General features: G+C 49.4%; 1 protein-coding gene across 3 annotated transcripts in view; it reads left to right on the top strand.

Moving 5' to 3' along the window:
- LOC119453267 (axin-2) overlaps positions 1–20,256 on the top strand; it is a 40,639-nt gene that overhangs the window by 9,664 nt on the left and 10,719 nt on the right. For all 3 annotated transcript variants that reach the window (XM_037715293.2, XM_049667676.1, XM_049667677.1), the window contains exons 4-11: positions 616–906; positions 2,287–2,579; positions 4,473–4,761; positions 9,144–9,356; positions 14,567–14,827; positions 15,272–15,501; positions 18,529–18,852; positions 19,854–20,117. In XM_037715293.2, coding sequence (XP_037571221.1) covers positions 616–906; positions 2,287–2,579; positions 4,473–4,761; positions 9,144–9,356; positions 14,567–14,827; positions 15,272–15,501; positions 18,529–18,852; positions 19,854–20,117 — 2,165 coding nt within the window. The remainder of the gene's footprint in view (positions 1–615; positions 907–2,286; positions 2,580–4,472; positions 4,762–9,143; positions 9,357–14,566; positions 14,828–15,271; positions 15,502–18,528; positions 18,853–19,853; positions 20,118–20,256) is intronic.

Raw genomic sequence — 20,256 nt, 5'->3', positions numbered from 1 at the left:
CACGAACTGAAGAGCATAAGAGCGGCAGTGCACACGCACTTGGGGTGTGCAGACTGTGAGCTGCTGAGAAGCGGCCAGACCAAAAAGCCACTCTGTTTCCTAAGCAACCCCCCACGTGGTTGGAGAACCAGCACGCTGCTGCGGCATTTTCATTTCTTTTTCTTCTTTTTCCACTCAGCCATTCCTTGCTCGTTCACTTGCTCCGTGTCTCCTCCTCCGTGTCTTCTCCTCTGCATCAGCCTCGTTGCTCTTTCCTGGGCCGGCGCACTTCGTCGAGAAGCGCGCTTGCTGCCTTGCTTGTCTGGGATTTTCCAGCAACCACATTATAACCGGCATTTCGTCTCGCACGGCTGTACTATAAGCCCTATGCGTATACATTGAGCATTCTATGGGAAGATAAACGGGAGTTCGAAAGAAAAGACCACATTATGTACAAGCGGTCTGAGCTGTACTACTCATTTATACCTGTTTAGCCAATGTTAAATTTTGTTGCAGTCAGCCTTTAGGCTGCCTGCAGTGGTGTGTTGTATTGTGTTTTAACAACTCCACCTCCAGTGTTTCCTCAGCGATAGTCTCCCTCATATTGTGGCATTTTCGTCCCCATGTGGAACGCAGTACATGAAGAGCATCTACCGGCACTACATCCGCAACAACATGGTGGAGGTGTCGCCCTCGCTCCGGGCCAAGATCACCGAGCACGTGAAGGAGGGCATCGTGGACGTGTCGCTCTTTGACCAGGCGCAGCGAGAGTTTGAGCAGTTCCTGCAGCGGTCGGCCTACCCCAAGTTCCTCCAGTCGGACCTCTACGTGGAGCGCGTCGAGAAGTGCCACGCTCTCGCGACGGCCACCGCCGAAGCGGTAGTGGCACCGTCGGAAGGCACGGCATCTCGAGGAGATGACGGACAGGTGGGTTTTCGGAAAGTCGCAGTTTTTGACTGCAATAGCAATTATGCGGACGCTTGAGGCGTGAACGCGCGCTGTCACGGCGCATGCCAGGCCCACGTGTGGAGGGTTAGTAGAGACGTCAGAAGATCCTCAGTTTGTTTGCTAGGGGTGGGAGAATATTTGTGAAGTTTTGAATACAAGTCGCACTAACTACAGTAGAACCCCACTGATACATTCCTCATTCACACGTTCCTCAAGTGTAACAATTGCTAAAGCCAACACCCCCTACATAAACTAAGGCTTTTCCAGTGGTCGCGTGACATCACTCAAAGGGTTCGTGCAGGCACTGCGCTCCACTATTTCAGAGTGCCGTGCTGGGCAAACAGTTTTCTTTTTGACTCGGTGCAAAGCCGTCGAGGATGAAGAGCACCGGCTACATCGTGATGGACGGACGATCTGTTGGTGATCAGCTCACTGGCGATAAAATTATCTGGATGTGCACGCGTTAGTGCAAAGCGTGTTACAAATGAAGGCGCGCGCTGCGACTGTGCTGCGGCCGTGCTGCGAATAAAGTCGCGAGGCCTCAGTTGCGGCTGCAATTGAGGCCTCGCGACTCAGATTTGCTCATTCATACACTAAGTAAAAGCGTGTTGACTTAGTAAGCATTTGCTTATTGTTTTCTCGATACCCTCGATAATTCGACATTAGGTATAATGTTCCGGCATTTTTTTTTTTTTTTTTCAGTCTCGTGAAATCCGAATTAATGAGGTTTTACTGCATTGGGCTTTTGACTCGAACAGCAGCGGTAGCGTAGCGACTACGCTGTTGTGCTTCCGAGCTTGAGGCCACGGATTCAGTCCTGGCGTCATTTTGATCGCAAAAGCGCTTCTGTAATTAGATGTAGGTGCACGTTAAAAGAGCCCCACGTGGTCTAAATTAATCCGGGCCACTGCGGCGTGTCTTCTCATAACCAGATCATTGTTCTGGCACATAAAAATCTCGGAATGTAATTTGCATTTTATGCACTACCTTGGCGTCCACATTTGTGCACGTAGCACCTGAAGGAGATTTATTTATTATTTTTAACACATTGACTGCGTCGTTGGCCGCCGGTGGGTCCCAGTAGTCATTCCCCCTGTGTGACTGTGCAGAAGTGTGTTTCTGATCTGACTCGTCGTGGTGCCAACTCTCTGCACCTTGAAAAAGTTTCAACCGACAACACCACCTTGATGACTTACCGGTGGGGACACGACGCACCTGGGGGAATAGGACAAGAGACCCACCGGTTGGGTCATGAGGTGCAGGAATTGAGACTACCAGAAATGCTGCCGCTGCGAACACGTTATCAATAAAAAAAAAAGTGAAGTCCTCATTCGTCTTGCACTTTTCTTAACTTCGCAGAACTCTGGTGGGAGCAGTGAAGAACTGAGCACAGCAGCGGCCGATGCCTCTGGTGCGGCTGCTGCTGCTCCTGCTGAATCGGTACCAGCGCCGGGCGAGGATGACAGCTCACCACCGCCGGTGATGCCCCCAATGGGTCTCGAGATCATGCCGACCGTCAAGGAGGACGAAGAGCTGGCAATGGGGGCGTCCCCTGCCCCGCTGACCCGGCGGAACGTGTGGAAGCTGTACCGGTATGGCGAGCAGATTCCGCGAATGGTGGCCCGCATGGCATCGGAAGCCACATCAGCAGTGTGAGTCGGCGTTACACTGAATTGCATGCAAACTGGCGTAAAAGAAAATTTCGGCCAATCCTGATGCTCTACGTATTGCAGTCGGCGGCCAAGAATTCGGACATGCTTGAGTACAATGAAGTCCACATATAACGGTATATTGGTTATAACGATGAGTCGATTTTAGCATATCGACTTATACATTAGGGCTATAAGAAAAAAAGTCGGCAGATTCCACGCCCTGTGGGAATCAATGTTATGCGAAGCAGTGTGCGGGGAAGCTACCAAGTTGAACGAAACGACCATGAGAGCACCAAGATGTAGGCGGCTGTTTCTTGACCTACATGACACGCATGTCATGACATTCATGTCATGACCTATCATTTATGTTCGTCGTACGCTCTTATCATACCACAGTCAAACCTCATTAATATGTAGTCGGCCGGGAACGACGTTTAGGTTTGTACTAAACAATGTACGAATTAACCGCCAATGCCAGTTTATCGGCTACTTACCGGCGGGTAAAGAACTATGTCAAGATGCTCTGAAACACACGCACTCAGACAGGCTTTATTCAACGGTAGGCAGCAAAATATTGGTAATCTTGACTTGCCACCGTGGCGGCATTGCCGCGACGACAGCATCTTCGAACTCGGTAAGGCCGCGAGCCAGTTTGTCCATGAGGCGTCGCTTACTAACTAAATTAACAAGCATGTTGTAACGCGCTTGATCTTTGAGCTTTCGAACCATACCAAGATGGGGGCGCTTTGTGGCGGGAAATACGCGATATGGCTCCGAGAACTGTGGTGATTTTTCGCGATTTAAAGCTGTTTTATCGTCCTGCGTGCTGACAAATTTTTTTCGGGCACTTTTAGTGCGTTTTTAGCCAAACCATTTTGATAGAGCGTAGATTAGCCGTTGCAGATACCGAAACGCGTGGTTTCCAAAAATCGATTTTTCTCTCGATTGTCGCAATCTAATGCCCGCGTCCCCCCTTAAGACAACTCAAATTTCAGACACCTTACAGTGCGTTGTGCGGTAATTCAAACTCGTGAGTTTGCCCACTGAGTCGAGTAGAAGTAGCAACATTTTCGTTTTGACACGTCACTGGCAGGGTTGTCAGCCATGTCGCCGGCACCGCCTCAAAACCAAAACTATTAAAGCCTTGTCATCAGTAATCGTCGACCGCGCCCAAATCGCAGACGAGGCAAGCCAAGCCACTGATTTGTAAAGGCTACATTTGCGATTTGTCCGGTTTGTTGTTTGGCTTTCGCTCATACAGAACTCTCAACTCCTGTCGCGTGACTCCCGCAGTGGCAAAATGAAGATAAGTCTGGCGTGGCATGCCGTTTAGTTATGCTTGCCGCTAGTCTGTTCCGCCTTGCTGTGGTGGTTGCCCGTAAGCGCAGAGTCTGGTGCTGAGGTACGTGAAAGTGATAGATGTTACTGGTGCCATTTTGGAAAAACTCCGCATGGCCTATGCAAGGGCTGTCGGGCTTCTATTTTCGGGACTTTGCATATTTCGAAACTGCGCTTACCTCTAAATTTTTTTCCAGTTTTTATCAGCTTTGAGTTAACAAGGTTTTACTGTAATCGTTATTGCAATAGAGTATCGGTTGGTTCACGTCAAAGTGTTGGAAATATTAGTAGTTATTGTACATTACGTCTATCGAACAGATTTGGTCGAATGATTGAGCACATCTGAATTAGCAGCTCGACAGGATGACAAAGGCACACACACACATAGCTACTCATGCACCCACTTTCAAGTCCGAGAGTCAATTTCTGTGCAGTTTTTCGAATGCATTTGTTGTTCTGTTGGTTGACACTCGGGAGACGCGACTTCTCTTCGAGACCAGATGTGTAGTGATTCGGTGTACCTAATCGGTGGCTCTTGCACTGCACGCTTTACAGCAGACCCAAGGCAAGCGGAGGCACCTCTTCCCTGGGCGTGCCACACCCGTACCACGTGAACAACTCGTCCTTCGTGCCACCCTCGGCACAGGACAGTGAGCTGCACAGCCTGTCTTCGGGCGCCTACACGGATGACACGGGCACCGAAGTAGACAGCGTGCCTCCGGCTGCGCCTTGCTCCGCCTCTGCGGCCAAGGAGAGCCTGATTCAGCGTGCCACCCATCGCATGTCGGTCCGCAAGAATGCCAACATCAACCGGGACTCGCTGGGCGAGCATGTCATCATCCCTGTGAGTCAGTCAGCCCTGCTCTGATTGGGGGAGGAGGGGATGAAAATTAACTTTTTTGTTTCTTGGCAGAAAGGGTTGAAATTTGGCACACACACTGTACATTGCAATAGAGATGCAAATCTAAAATTTGATTAAGATATCTCCGTTAGTTTTTGTTTAAAAGAATTTGCAAAAGTTTACAAGTTCCTTGCTCGTGGAAAGCCTGGCACGGTAGCAAAACGTGGTACTTGGTGCTTGGCACTTGGTGGCGGGAAATACCAGATATGGCTCAGTGAACTGCAGTGATTTTACGTGATTTAAAGCTGTTTTCTCGCCCTGCGCATTGACAATTTTTTTTTTCGGGCACTTTTAGTGTGTTTTCAGCCAAGCCATTTTGATACATTGTAGATTAGGCGTTGCAGATACCGAAACGCATGGTTTCCAAAAATCGATTTTTCTCGCAATTTTCGCGATCTGATCCCCGCGTCCCCCCTTAATCTTTGTGCTTGTGACTTCAGATGCATTTGTGTCATTTTTCTTTTTTTCAGTGCTGTATCTTGAATTTTTTATGTAAACATAGTTTTCTTTTATGTAAGTAATACATTTCTCCCTGCATGAAAAATCACCACAAAATCATTGCGTTTAGACTGCATTGTTTTGTTCGAAATCATCACTTTGCAAAGGCATGAAGCGAGAGACATGTGGTGCTATTTAGAGTGCAGTCAGGCGTTGGACTATTCACATCAACAGCCGCACCCGACAGACTCCCAATGGGTTTTAACAGCATGCGGTGTCGGATCGCATGCTGCACGCGCAACTAACTTGCTGGATGTGGTTGTGTGTCTGCTGCGTCGGATGGATAGCTGCAACCAATGACAGCGACTGTAGCATGCATGTCATGGTTAAGTGCGCGTGGCAATGGCTCTCACAGACCTGGCGGGGCAGTACCAGTGAGCCACTTCATTGCTGGTCGAATCATACCGGTCGCGGAACTCTGCCACAATTTTTTTCCAGATGCAAAATAACTAGGGTTGTGCGAATACCAATTTTTACACCGAATCATCGAATGGTTCCAGAAGTACCCGTCGGGGCGGTTCAGTCAGCTAAGGCGTTGCGCTGCTGAGCACGAGGTCGAGGGATAGAATCCTGGCCGCGGCGGCCGCATTTCGATGGAGGCGAAATGCAAAAAACGCCCGTGTGCTTACGTTGTAGTGCACGTTAAAGAACCCCAGGTGGTCAAAATTAATCCGGAGCCCTCCACTACCGCGTGCCTCGTAATCAGAACTGGTTTTGGCACGTAAAACCCCAGCAAGAAGAAGATGGTGCCAGAAGCCATTCGAATATCAAATACTTTTCAATTGTTCCAAATATTGAGCAGTTGTTTTCCCAATCATTATAAAATGATTTTCACATGCTAGTATGCATAACGTTAGCATTAAAACCATAAATGGAGAATCATTAACAAATAAACAGATTCTTTGCATACACAGGACTCCTGCGAATGATCGCTGGCAAAGTATGGTTTCCTGAGTGACTTAGCTTGCTCCACTACATGTGTTCTCGTGCTTTATGCTGTGGGGTCTCATGCATGCTCTGGTGACAAAGGAACGACAACACAGTAGTGCTAACAATCAAAAGGGCGTTTATTGCACCTTTCATACACTGATACACGCTAGCCGAATTACCACGCATAGAACATTCACATGGGCACGCGACAAATCAAGGAAGTCCGACTCACCGCGACCGGATAGCGAGCGAATATGTTCGCCCCATGCTATGACACCATCGCCTAGTCGTTCACGTGTACGGTCACACGAACGGTGGCGCGTTCGAACGATCCGTGTTCGTCCATAACGGTGCCCCGCTCTTAGCCACGCGAGACGGTCTCGCGAAGCGTGGATCGGTGCACGTGCGGGTCCCGTCCGCATCGCACACCGACCCCTACCCGAAGAGGAAGCGCCTCCCACCTTTTTCTCCCAAATCACCCTGCCGTTCGGTTGCGTTAGCATCGCGACACTTGCGCAATCTCTCACAATGCGCCGCAACTACCACGACTGCCGCTGGCGCTTAGCCACACGGTGAAGCCGGATTAAAGAAGACGCGTGAGAGTCTCGCATCCCTACAATGCTTATGCAGGCGTGGGACTCCTGCGCCAATTGCACCATTTTGATAAAAAGGCAAATTCCTGCACCAAACTGCGCCACAGCGCAGAAAATTGCCGGAAATTGCGCCACGCTGCGCCAGAACAGCTTCGGAATGTGTGCTTCGGCAATGGCCGCAAACAGCGAGCAGATTCGTTCTGTGAAAAAGAGTGCAGCCGTTCACATTCCGCGCGACGGCGCCTTTCGCGCAAGTTTTCACACTTTTAACACTGGACTTTTCGTTGCTTCAGCAAGTGGTCGGCACGCGTGTGGCCACTCCCAGCTGTTGTCGCTGCTGTCGGAACGGTCAGGGCGGCTGTGTTAGGCTGAGGGCACTGCGAGCGAACTAGATATTAGGGAGGCACGCGTAACTGTGGGCTCAGCGGGCGGGCGTCTCTGTCCCCAGAACCGATACATAATGTAAAACTTTCAATTTGTTTTTATGCCCATATGGGCAAGGCCTGGACCATTTTGACCGATCACAGAGGGCTAATGGCAGATTTCCAATAAAAAGTCGCAGTTTTGCCTGAAATGGGAAGCATCGATTGCGAAAGCAGATTAGTAGACAGCTCTGCGAAGGTTTGATCGGCTGCATAAACTTGTCAACATTTGCTAACTAACTAAATTAACAAGCATGATGTAACACGCGGACAAGTAGACATGAACACATCTCGCTCGATGATCGCAGAAACTTGCTGTCAAAACGCTGGAATGAGGAAGCGCGGCAGCAGCATGTACCCAAAGCCACCGTTCAGCATGTATTGCATGTACCCAGAGCCACCGTTCACGAGAATGCCCATTTTCTGTCCAGCAAGCTAACGCCACCTGGTGTCATATTTGAAAGCTGGCGCCCTCACTTCCGATAAGCCTGCATTTGCTATCAGTTTGTGAAACGCACCAAAAGTACCTGTAGGGAGTCTGCTACATTAAGTCAGCTTCTGCTTCATTTGTCCTCATCTACAGTTTTACGTGACGTTTGTTTTGTGGAAACATACCATATTTTATCGGGATATTCACGCTTCCCAGCATCTCCGCAACTGTTGCCAGATCCATTTGTAGCCTAGCGCGGCCGTCCGAGCTTCTATCGTTTCAAGAGCGACCTCTTGAGAAGCTAGAAAATGGCTACATTAACGACACAAATCAAGTAAACCGACCTCAGTACTATTAATCTCCTTTAATTTCACAAAGAAGACACTGCTTCAGTGCACATAATCTGATCATGAGTTAAAAGAAACTGTGTGTGGCTGGCTCTGTCAGCTGACATTTTTGTTTTGATGTCCCGTAACGTAGCAGCGGCCATCGCCAGTTATTTGGACAGTTGTTATACCATAGCGAATGCATTCCCATAATTCCTGATACGATACGCGTTTTACATTTCGCTTTGAAATGCACATTTTTCATCGCAAACCTCCCCTTTTTGACGCATATGGTGTGGTACGTCTTCTTGGCGAATTATCGTGTTTACATGAGATGTGATACGCTTAACAGTTGATACCATATCCTTCATCTAAGTTCATCTAAACGCAGCTACTATTCGATTTGTTGTTCGAAATTTTCGAATATTCGCCCTTTTTTAGAAATAATTAGGTGATGTTGAAAAGTGCGCCTGTTATGAAATGCAGTGCCCAATACTAAATCGTTACCGGGATCGAGAGCTATGATGCGATGAGATTCCCACAGGCAGACAGCACTCTGATAATCCCTGCGAGGCGGCATAACTTGCTCGCCTAGTGTGTTTGCTCTTAGAAAGAAAAGTACTACTTCTATTTTTATTGAAACTTGACACAGTGTGCAGACATTAATTATGCTAAAGAATAGAATCTATTTATTACAAACTGCGGCCGATGGCCATTGGTGCCTGTCAACAGACCTGGCACTGCAGACGGCGTTGTGGGAAATTTCACGCTCAGGTAGAGATGTTTCTATTGGCATTGCTCATGTAAAACAAAAGACCTGTGCAAAGACGTTTTGTTTTACTTTTCTTTGTGAAGTTGCAAAGTATTCCAAGCACGCATGCAGAGGCGTTGGTTTTGAGTGGAGCTTATGCGCCACTTGCTTGTTTGTACCGTGTGACCCGAATTGCCGTATTCAACAGCAATGGATCACGTGCAAATTTGCATGATGTGTCTCCTGCTTTAACCATGAGCGATCCCCTTGGCACTATTTACCACCAAGCAAATCTGTTGTTGGTTTGACCTAGTGTGTAGTCTTTTTCGTCTAAACTGTTCATCTTACATATGTCTGCCCCTGTTGACATTGCAGCGGACACAGATGGAGCACCCGTACAGCTTGGCAGAGAAGAACCCGGAGAAGTTTGCCACCTCCATCATCGAGAAGCTGCACGTGGTGAAGAAGCAGCTGGACTGCGGTGAAAGGCTGGAGCGCTTCCACCGGGCGCAGGCCGAGGACTTCCCCTCGGCGCCACCTCGGGGACCCCCCATGGTCGGTGCCGGTGTTGGGGCGGCCTCTGCCTTGGTGAGTGACCACAGTGAACAGCGCTGGCTGCTGATAGCAACCACCTGCTTGCTTGCTTGCTTTAGCGAGTTTGGTTACTGCCATCATCAGCAGCCTATTTTAAATCTATACAGCACTTCATGCTGTGGAACCGTGCAGGTAGTGCAGTCAGTGAGATGTGCCACTGCAGATTTTGTCATGAACTGGCCTTTGATCTCTGACGGTCAATTTGATCTAGTTACACAGAACGGGGAGGCCCCTGTGTATAGTCTGGACTCCCGAGGAGAAACGTGCCTATGTATAGTGATGGCAGGAACAGAGACAAGAATGCAATCGTCGCTGGGAGTGCGCACTACATTCGCCCATTACGACGAGAGAAGTGAAATTTCGAAATGAAGAATGGCACCTTGTCTTGCATACACGCGCGACGGTGCCACTGCCCTGGGGGAGCGGCAGGAAACTAGGCAAGCATTGGTTCTTTTACGGCAAAGTTGTCTATGACTAGGATCCGGGATTTTATGGTGTCCGTGCAGAAGAACCTCTCCCCTAAAAAGTGAGAGTGAAAGAGCGAACAAAAAAAGTCGCAGGCCTGCGCCGCGCAAGAGTAGCTCCAATTTCGGCACCATGCACAACAAGGTCTTCGCCTCGATTTTGACGAGAACGATCTGAACTGTCCGCCCGGCGTCGACGGCGAGCTGCTGCTTGTAATGCTCTCTGCACAGCAGTCTGCTGAGCCTGATGATGCCTGGTTGTAGCCGTGCACGTAGCTCTACGATTCGCTTCTTGAGCAGCGGTTCGTACCTTGCGAGGAGACGCCATAACGTGTACCGAAGAGGTACCCAGAATACGTGGTGCACATCTAACATCGGGATAGCGTTGATTGCGCGCCTTGTCTGAATCGCATCGCGTCTGACTTGCATCTCGTCGCACGCGGCTGTTGCAGGCACGTTAACTAGATGGCGCCACCATACTGGCGGAGGCTCGGGTTATCTGCGCCTACGCGTCGGCCTATAGGGCGCGTATAAAGGGAATTTTTCTTCTGCTTGATAGCAAGCGCTTGCGTGGCTCACTGGTAAAGTATCCGACTCCCACACGACTCCCACGCAGCGGGCCTGGGTTCGATCCCGGCAGAGATTGAGGACTTTTTTCGCATTTCCGGCGATAGCGGTTATGGGGCGGCGGCGGCATCATCGCGACCAGAAACGGCTATTAGAATGAGCCCATAACAGCTTACGCTGTAAAAAAAGCAAATGCCTATCGCCGCTCGCGTTGGAGCTCAGTTTTAACGGCTTCCTGTGCCTAAAACGATGTCTGTGAATGTATGACGTAGTTGGCGCCCCTCAGTGCAACCACGCGAACGCGCTCGTGCCACTGCTCACGCATTTGTCGTCGTCTTCTCCCACCAATGGCTCCGTTGCCACTCATCATTCCAGTGTTGAATTTCACTTCTCTTCTGTTGTCGTAATGGAGGGTATGAGCCATTGCTTGAGGAGGTAGGTCTGTCTTGTGTGACAGACAGACCTAATAACAGAGGTGATATGCGAATGTGTGTGCATACTTTTTGTCACAATGACCACCGATCAGGGCAATAAATATGTTCGTGCCTTTGTTCAAAATTCTGTGTCACCTCTGTGTCGTGCGCTAAACAGCTTCGCTGGTCATCCACCTTCACAGCGTAGAATGGCTCATGAATTTTTTCTTTTTACTGGACTAAGCACTTAGTTGTAACGTCGCAGCCACCTGTACCATCACACTTAAAGCTTCGTCCTGGGCATGCATTACACTGTTGCCATGGTGCCATCATCATCATTGTCACGCTGTCATGCCATCTTGTCACACCGTTATCTCTGTAGTCATACCGTGGTCGTCGCATCATTCCATTGTTGTCGCGCCGTCTTCATCGTGGTGGCATTGTTGTCGCGCTGTCATCATTCTGTTGTCGTAGTGCCATTCTTGTCATACTGCTGCCATCATGCCATGTCGACATTGTTACTGTAGTTACTCGATTGTAACGTGATTTCTTTTTTTGTGTGTGACTTTTGTTACTTGAACTCGACCCTCGTAATACATTCAAATAACAAAATTTACTATTTTAGAATGAGTATTCTAAATTTCGCGGTTTTTAATATTACGTTCACAACCTGTACCTTTTCGTCTCTATTCAATCCATAGACAAGTTGACCGAAGCTAAACCTTTTTTATTGTAATCAAAACCATTTCTGTGCTTGTGACTTGTGTTACGGTTACGATGTTGCATTATCCTACGACCTTTCGCATTTCGACTGTGTTCATTCGCAACGTTACGGCGGCGCAGAGCGTTCGTAACGGCGCCTGCTTCGGGAACTACTGAGTACTTTTGATGGCTGAGGAGCTGGGAAGCTCTGCCACGCCTCAGCAGCTCAACGTCAATGAGTCTATGATTCTCCGATGGTGGCACCAATGTGAGGCCCTTTGTAAATGCAGGGCCAGTCGGAAGGGCCTCGTAGTGGCTTGGTACTGTCCCGGAATGAAATGGTTGGGCTCTCTTTTAGGAAGTCATCATCATCAACCTATATTTATGTCCACTGCAGGACGAAGGCCTCTCCCTGCGATCTCCAATTACCCCTGTTCTTGCGCTAACAACTTATTCCAACTTGGGTCTTAATTGTCGGTGTCATGGGAGGTAGTGGCCGAAAACTGCACCAGGGAGGCCAATTCCGGTTCTGGTGAGGGAGTGACGTTGATGAAGCTCAGTGGGCCTGCCTAGTTTGGTTGCACCTGAACTAGTCTAGCCCCACTAGCTCTCGGCAATATATATATATATATATATATATATATATATATACAGTGTAGACCGCTTATAACGTAAGTCGCCGGAGTCGCGAATATCCGCACACATGCAAAACATGTGTACCGAGCCGCCACGCGTATGCGACAGTCGAGGAATGCGGCTAGAACGTTTGCATTCAATTTAGTCTAATCTCGTTAATTCGAACCAAATCACGCGGCGGGCTCCTCCGACCGGCATTGCTCTGGCACTGCCATAGAGTAAAAGCTTAGGAGTGACCCCTCAATGTCGCGCACGAACAAAACAAAAAAAGAAAGAAAAACACGGCGGAAATTTCACCCTCTCTCAAATGGCGAGGTCGCCGATTCTGTGTTGCGCCGGAACATGCGTGTATGTGCCGATGTCTCAGCCACGCTACCGTAGCCACGCGTAGAAAATGGCAGTGAACCCTTCTTTCTCCTTTGTGCTTCCTCTACTTTCTAGTCACGTACGTGTTGACCTTGCACGCTGCTGCTACGGCACAGAGGGAAGCAGAGGCATTGTCCCAGGCCGGCCAACGAAACTGCCCACGCCGGCAAACGCCCGCTTCCCGATAATGGCAGAAAACGAAACTTCGGGGAGCTGGCGCCCAGCCGGCTGGAGGGGCGGTGCCTGCGGGCGCGCACGGTGACAGTCGAAAGTGAGGGAGCTAAGAGGGAGGGCGAGGGGAGCCACCGAAGCGGCGGAGTTGCCGAGGCGAAATCCGCTTCCCTGCCGCCCTCCTCCCTCACATTCCACGGTGTCCGCGTGCGCCCTTCACCGTGCCGTGCCGGCGCCGCCCGTTCCCTCCCTGAAGTTTAGTTTACTGCCGTTATCATGAAGCGAGCATTGGCCAGCATTGGCAGTTTCGTGGCCCTCGCTCGCTATGCGCGCCGTGATATTTTCTCGCACTCAAGGTTCTGGTTTCAGCCTCACTAGCTGTTCGTTCGCACCACGCGCCCTTCTCCTTCACGTCGTCTCTTTCTTCCTCGAGCACTCCTTGGGGCGCCCGTTTGAGGGGAGCGTTTGCCGTCTCCGCTGACTTCCGTACTCCCAGGCAGCCGCACTGTAACCGGTATTTCGTTTCCCACAACTGCACTATAAGCGATACGTGTATACATGGAGTGCTATGGGAAAATTAACGGGAGTCTGAAAAGACCGCACTATATCCGGTCCTGCACTATAAGCGGTTACGTTATAAGTGGTCTATACTGTATATATAAACATATTGCCGGTGTCAGGCACCACTCCATGCCTGAAAATGTAGTGGACTGGAGTAGGATTCTAACTTGCGACCTTCAGATTTGAAGTCGGGTGTTCTACCTCTGCTCCATGCCACCACTTTTTGCTCGAATAGAAGTATTTAATCTCAAACGAGCTTGACGGCACGGATGACTTGATTCTTGGGCGATCACTTTAGGAAATAGTTTCGCTTTTGCGAGACTTGGCTCGTTTCGGCACCAATCCCTCGATGTATCGTATTTACTCTATTCTAACGCGCCCTCGATTGTAACGCGCACCCGTTTTCCGTGACCAAAAGAGAGGGAAAAAAATTCTTACAGTACCGCGCACCTCATGCTTTCAGTACAGAAATACAACTATCGCTCAAGATTTACTCCCAATACACTAAACTTGCGATGAACAAAGAAGTCCCAGTTTCGTCCGAAAGGCGAAGCATCGATTGGGACAGTAAATTAGCTTACAGCTATAGGAAGTAAGGATAGTAGTTTTATCGGCTGTGTAAACTTGTAAACATTCGCTGTTTAACTAAATTGGTCGACTAATGCCTAAGCACATGTACTACAGCACATGGTCGAAGCTACGGGAGCTAGCCTCGAAGTGCGTAGGAGGCGGCCATATTGAAATGCCGATGGCGATATGGTAGTGCAAATTTACGCTCGTACTCGATTCCAACGCGCAGGCAATTTTTGGACCCAATAAATCGGAAAAAAGGGCGCGTTAGATTCGAGAAAATACAGTATATGGTCGACAGCGCTCTTGGCACTGATAACGAGCTTGGCACAGCGCCAGAAACACTTGTTAGGGACGCTTTCGGTGCTGAGTCACGCGAAATTTCCCGAAAGTGAAACAACATATCTCCTAAAGTGAACGCCCCAGAATACCATCCAAGGAAAGCTCCGTCTCCTTCTCAGACAACAATGAGAAGTGAAAACTCGTTTCCAAATTGATTTCGTGAATAAAGGTACCATTTCTCTTGCCGTTCATCTTGCATTACATTAAGTTTTATTTCTTTTTATTTTGCGGTCTGAAAAGTCGACCCTCGCATTACATTTGAGTTAAGTACGATACTCCGTGTTGGCTTTGTTGCCTTCGTGTCGTTACTTGTTTGCATCACACACAACTGGATATCGCACCAGTTTTGCTTGACTTCGACAGTCTTGTCTCTCAGTGGTCTAACTTTAGCCATTTCAACATTGCACTTCAGTCTGGCGGAGGTGCTCCAGTTCCTGGCTCCGGTGCGGCTCCAGGACCCGCAGCTGCCAACAACCCAGGCTTCTGTGAGCGTCTGCTAGGCATCCCGCCGGAGGAGGTCAGCTCGCAGAGCATCCTGGACGAGCACGTGTCGCGTGTCTTCGACTCGCCTCTCTCGCACACACCACCACGTGCGCCTTCTCCAAGACACCGCTTTGGACCGGCCATGGCGTCACCGTATGCAGTCCTGGGACACCAACACTGGCACAAGAAGGTTCGTGTACCCGGCATGCTTAAAGGGTCCCTCACCAGGTCTGGCCATTTTTAGCTGACAAGCGCAGTGCATACAATGTGCGCTAATGATTGTGTCTTGAAAGTATTACACCGCTACGCGCTGCAAAAACAGCTTGAAATGTCAAACCAAACACTGTGCGCCCTTCTCCTTGCCAGTGCCGCACTCCCAGCCGGAGAGGCGACGTGATTCGCAGAAGTGCGCCTACGTATTTCGCAGGCGTTGTGCCACCAGTGTTTGCTGGAAATTGGGTGAAATGGAAGATGCAGTAAAGGTGTGCACAGATTCCAAAGCAGTCTTCAGGCAGGTCTTCGTTTAAACATTGGCAGAGATTGATAGATGGGTTCTATTGAAATTTCTCTTCCTTACTTTCTTGTTCATGGTTTTCTCCAATTGGCCTCCTGTCTTCTCGCTGCCACCATGCAGGAACGGGACGCTTGCTCCAGCGACAGCGGTGCAGTCCGCGACTATTCGCCCGACGACGATGCAGTCCACGGCAGCCGGAGGAGGGCCCAGGGAGGCTGCACCGCATCTGGTGGAAATGCTGCCTCCAGGAGGAGCTTTCGGAGTGGGCCGCAGCCGTCGGACAGCGGTGTGGACAGCGGAGCCAGTGCTGTGTGCGAACAGCCGCCGGTTAATCAGGGAGCGACTGAGCGGTGAGTTGAAACCTACGGCTGGTGCGAGTTGGTGTAGTATCATTTTACGTGGTGGACCATTTTGTACCAGCGAGGGAAAAAGATTGGCAGTTTCGCCCGAAGGTGATCTTAAGGTTTAGCATTGCATTTCAGCTACTCGGGCAGGGGTCTAACAATACGCGGCGGGCAATAGGGCACAATGTAACATGTGAGGCAACTGCTGCTGCACAGCTCACAATGCTAACATGGTCAGGAGCATTGCTAGTGGCATGGCAGCTTCATGGTGCATGACATAATACTGGGGGAAAGCTGTTCTGTGTTTGTCGGTGCAATGAAAGAAATAATCATCATCAACCTATGTTTATGTCCACTGCATCCACTGCCTCTCCCTGTGATCTGCAATTACCCCTGTCTTGCGCTAGCTGGTTCCAACTTGCGCCTGCAAATTTCCTAACTTCATCACCCCACCTGGTTTTCTGCCGTCCTCGACTGCGCTTCCCTTTTCTCTTGGTATCCACTCGAACTGTAATGGTCCACCGGTTATCCATCCTACGCATTACATGGCCAGCTCAGCTCCATTTCTCCTCTTAATGTCAACTAGAATATCGGCTATCCCCGTTTATTCTCTGTTCCACACCGCTCTTTTCCAGTCTCTTAACATTTTTCATTCCATCGCTCTTTGTGTGGTCCTTAACTTGTTCTCGAGCTTCTTTGCTAACCTCCAAGTTTCTGCCCCATATGTTAGCACTGGTAGAATGCAATGATTGTACACTTCTCTTTTCAACAACAGTGGTAAGCTCCCAGTCAGGATTTGGCAATGCCTGCCGTATGCACTCCAACCCAATTTTTTTCTTCGGTAAATTTCTTTCTCATGATCATCAAAGAAATAGCATACAATAAACCCTCGTTAACTCTAACTCTGCTATCTCTAAATGTTGGCTAAGTTAAAAAAAATTTTACGCACGTGGTGTCAACCTATGTGTTTTTCACCTCTTATCTCGAAAAGCTGTTGCACCAGGCTCCTGATATCTTGAAATCTAGATTCCGAAATTACCAAGGTAAAGGTTGCGGGGCAGCGTCGCTTGCACTCGCTTTTCACCTAGAGACAGCTCGCTAGCCGAGCTAGACGTCGCGCCGGGCTTGCCACTTTTCTTTCCCCCTTTCTGTCTATCGCCTCTCGCGCGCAATTGCTCGGCTGCTCGCTGCGACTTTGGTGTGACCTCGCACAGCAGGGGCGAACTAGGTGTTGAAGTCTTCCCCCCCTCCCTTCCTCATTTAGGATGCTGTCAGAGATGCATAAATGTGGTCAAAGAGTTTTAATTGTCTCCTTGGTCAAGGTGATCAGCACTTTAGAGCAGGTGCTATCAGCGTACGTGCTGCGCCCAGAAGAAGCCAGCATGTGAGCCCACAGCTTTCAGCGAGATTGCGTCTCGATAAGGATACTCGCTTCAGGCTCACGCGACGGTGAGGCCTAAATGCCGTGTCAATTGTAGGCGCTGGCCAAAGGCGTGACAAATGTACTATTCCACATTTCATTGCTTGTTTTCGAAGTGAAATTGTCCAGAATTCATTACGATGCAAAAAGTACCAGCGTCGGCTTTTTGGATGTCTAGAACCAGTTGTGCTCGGATGACTGACTTCCAAGTGTTGCACTAGGATCAATCGTCTGGCCAGTACTGCCATTGTCCGTCGTCGCACCGACGCTGATGCTTGCAAAAGTGACCGAGATTATTACTGGTGGCATTTTGGAAAGGCTCCATATGGCCCGTGTGCGGCCAGCGGGCTCCTATTTCTGAAATTTCGCTTATCTTGAAACTGCACTTATCTTGAAATTTTCCCCAGTTTTTACAGTTTCGAGTTATGGTGGTTTACAGTATAGATTTAACTTGAGGTTTACTGTCCTCCCTTCTCAGACCAGTGTAAGCCTCGCAGCTACTCAGCAGGAAGGCATTGTATGTGTCCACACAATGCACGTGCCATGACGGTGCAGCTGCTTGGCTTCGTAATTATTAAAGCCAAGCACACTTCGTGTTTCTTGCATTTCTAGAGGCCTCCTAACCACCAATGCTCGGGCCATGCATGCAAAGTGGACGCCTTGACAGCACGGCGTGAACTTGCTTGAGTGTTTGTGGGATCGCTATTGCAGTGGAAGCTGACTGGAGAGAGGAGGGGGGGTGGGGTGCATGGGAAACACTCTGTGTGTCGACATGCCTTTTATTGTCCTCCTTAGCACAGAGATAGAAACCAGCGGCGCAAAACCTTCGGCCGTGTAAAAAAAGCCTAGTTTCAGGTAGTGCCAGGTACAAAGCAACCTCTGCGCAAACATTTACTTTAGAGATATGAGTGAGCGAGTCGCAAGAAACTAGCAAAAATAGACGTTTCTGACACTGAAACTGAAAAAATGTGCCACTGCCAATACACTGGCTGTAAATGACAGAACCGAGAATGTTTAGGAGCTGCGCAGGTGGCTTGGGCAATGACCTCTGAGATTTAGGCAATGCACGCTCAAGATAAACATCTTGGAGGCCATGGCCTGCAAACACATCTGCTCACCACCAGGCGTACGTGCTTGATTAGGTGTTATTATACCTAATACAGTAAAACCTCGTTGATACGGTTTTGAAGGGATCGCAGGAGATAAATGTAACAGCTGGAGGAATGTAACTGTGAGGAAGGCCTCAACATCAGAAACAGCTTGTATTGTGATCAGGCGGCGCATGCGCACGTGTATAATTAAGGGACACGTACTGTGTTTGGTGACAGTGGCTCCTTTCCACTCTTAATACGGTTCACCTCATTATTTTCTATATGCTTCACTGCAATACATTATGTTATGCAGTGAAGTCAACTTTACAGGAGCGTGCAGAGACGTGCTTTTGGTGGGACAGAATTGCACCGGTAGGTCAGTGACGCTGAAAAGGTTAAATCATTGCCATTGCTTGTATTTTCCTTCACATACCGCACTTGCTTTCCACAATCCCAGATCAGCATGTGTTCTGATTGCAACACATGGTTTTGAATGTGCGTTTTATTTAACTTGTGTTGCAGGGTGAACAACTGGATCCTGAACCACAAGGTTCCCGGCTACCCGCTGGGACCCCCGGATCCAGAGAAGGACTCCTCGCGGAGCCACAAAAAGTCCACCACCTCGGGCACCTCGTCGCGGTCCAAGCAGAACTCCGTCAACACGGCGCGAAGCCGTTCGTGCGGTGTGGCTCCCGGCTGCGGCTCTCTTTCGGGCTCCGGCTGGGGATCCCAGGAGTCCGGCCTGCCGCCGACCCAGCAGCCACCAGACACGATGACCCAGCTCGTTGAGGCACGCCGGAGGCTAGAGGTGAACTACAGTGGAAGTCAGCAGGCAGCAAAAGCCAAGTGAGTTTGACCTCTCACACTTCACAGCTTAACCTCGTTGTGACGAAGTCACCTAATGTTACGTTACGTGCCATTGAATGACTTTTGTCTCTTGATGACACCTTCACTGCTGGAACAGCTGTGCCATTTGCACCAAATTGCGCCAGGAGCGGTACCATTGCGCCATTCTGCACCATGTGACGCATAATGAAAGCTTCCTTCTGTTGATGCTGCCTCGGTAGTAAAACTGAAACCAAAGCCTCAAGTACGTAGTCATCATGATCATTATCCTGGAAGTCAGCAGAGTAGGCATAGGCTCAGATATCGTCTATGTGATCGGTTCACCATTCAATGTTTTCATGCTTTTGTTAAATTTTTCTCCCACGGATGCTATACTGTACTGCCACTGTAAGGTGGTTTGGTCTTTGCTGCAGTTTGGTGTTCCTCACACCAGTGTAGCATGGAGCTCGCTCAAGAAAGGATGCCGCATCAAACAGAATTCTCCGATAACTTCCATTCACGCATTGTTTAGCATAGTTGGTGGTGCCACTTGCATATATTGTGTAATACATGTGGGCATACAACCGCTGGCATACAATTTGCTTATAAGTAATGGACCTTCTTCGCAGCCGTGCACGATTCGAAGAGCAGATTCCGTGGTTGCAATTTAATCAGCTTTCACACATTCCCCAGCATAGTTATGCGGGAGAGATGGTGCACGTTAAGAGAAACCTGTGGGTGTATTCACTGTAACGTCGCACCTTTATTAATGGAACTAATTTGATGAAATTTGGTAAATTAATTTAATTTATTATACTAATATCCGATCTGAAATCAGTGCTGTTACAGCTTTTGATTAAAAACAATTGGTATCCTCTGTCATTCTCTAATGACGAAACATGAACCTTTAAAAACACTGTCATAATTTGTAACAGAAGGAGCTAACACTTCCCATTGACAGCAGTTTTCTTGCTGTTTGCTGCATACCACTTCTCTCTCTCTCTCCTTTTTTTCCCCCGCAGAAAGTGGCCAAAGACAATGGTGCGGGGGCCTCCACCGGGAGGGCAGCAGGGGTTTGTCGCTGGGGCCGGTCCCCAGGCAGCTCCGGGTGGCGGGTTGTGCCCCGCCCCTGTGCAAGTCCAGGCCCCACCCTCGCCCTCCACCGAGATGACTGTGATCGGCTACTGCTACTCCGGCGAGACGGTGCCCTACCGCACAAAGCTCGCCGGCCGAGACATCACACTGCGCCAGTTCAAGTCTCTCATCAGCAAGAAGGGAAACTACAGGTGAGCAAGTGGCCGTGACGGGAACACATGCATTGTAGTCAGGCTATTAAAGTCCGTGACATTCAGTCAGTCGGCAGCGATTGGTCGGCTAGAGTCTACGACAGTTGGTCAGCCAGAGTAAGTGACAGTCGCGTTACAG

Source organism: Dermacentor silvarum, chromosome 5 (assembly GCF_013339745.2).
Source record: "Dermacentor silvarum isolate Dsil-2018 chromosome 5, BIME_Dsil_1.4, whole genome shotgun sequence".
Lineage (NCBI taxonomy): Eukaryota > Metazoa > Arthropoda > Arachnida > Ixodida > Ixodidae > Dermacentor > Dermacentor silvarum.
This window is presented reverse-complemented; position numbering and strand designations above follow the sequence as displayed.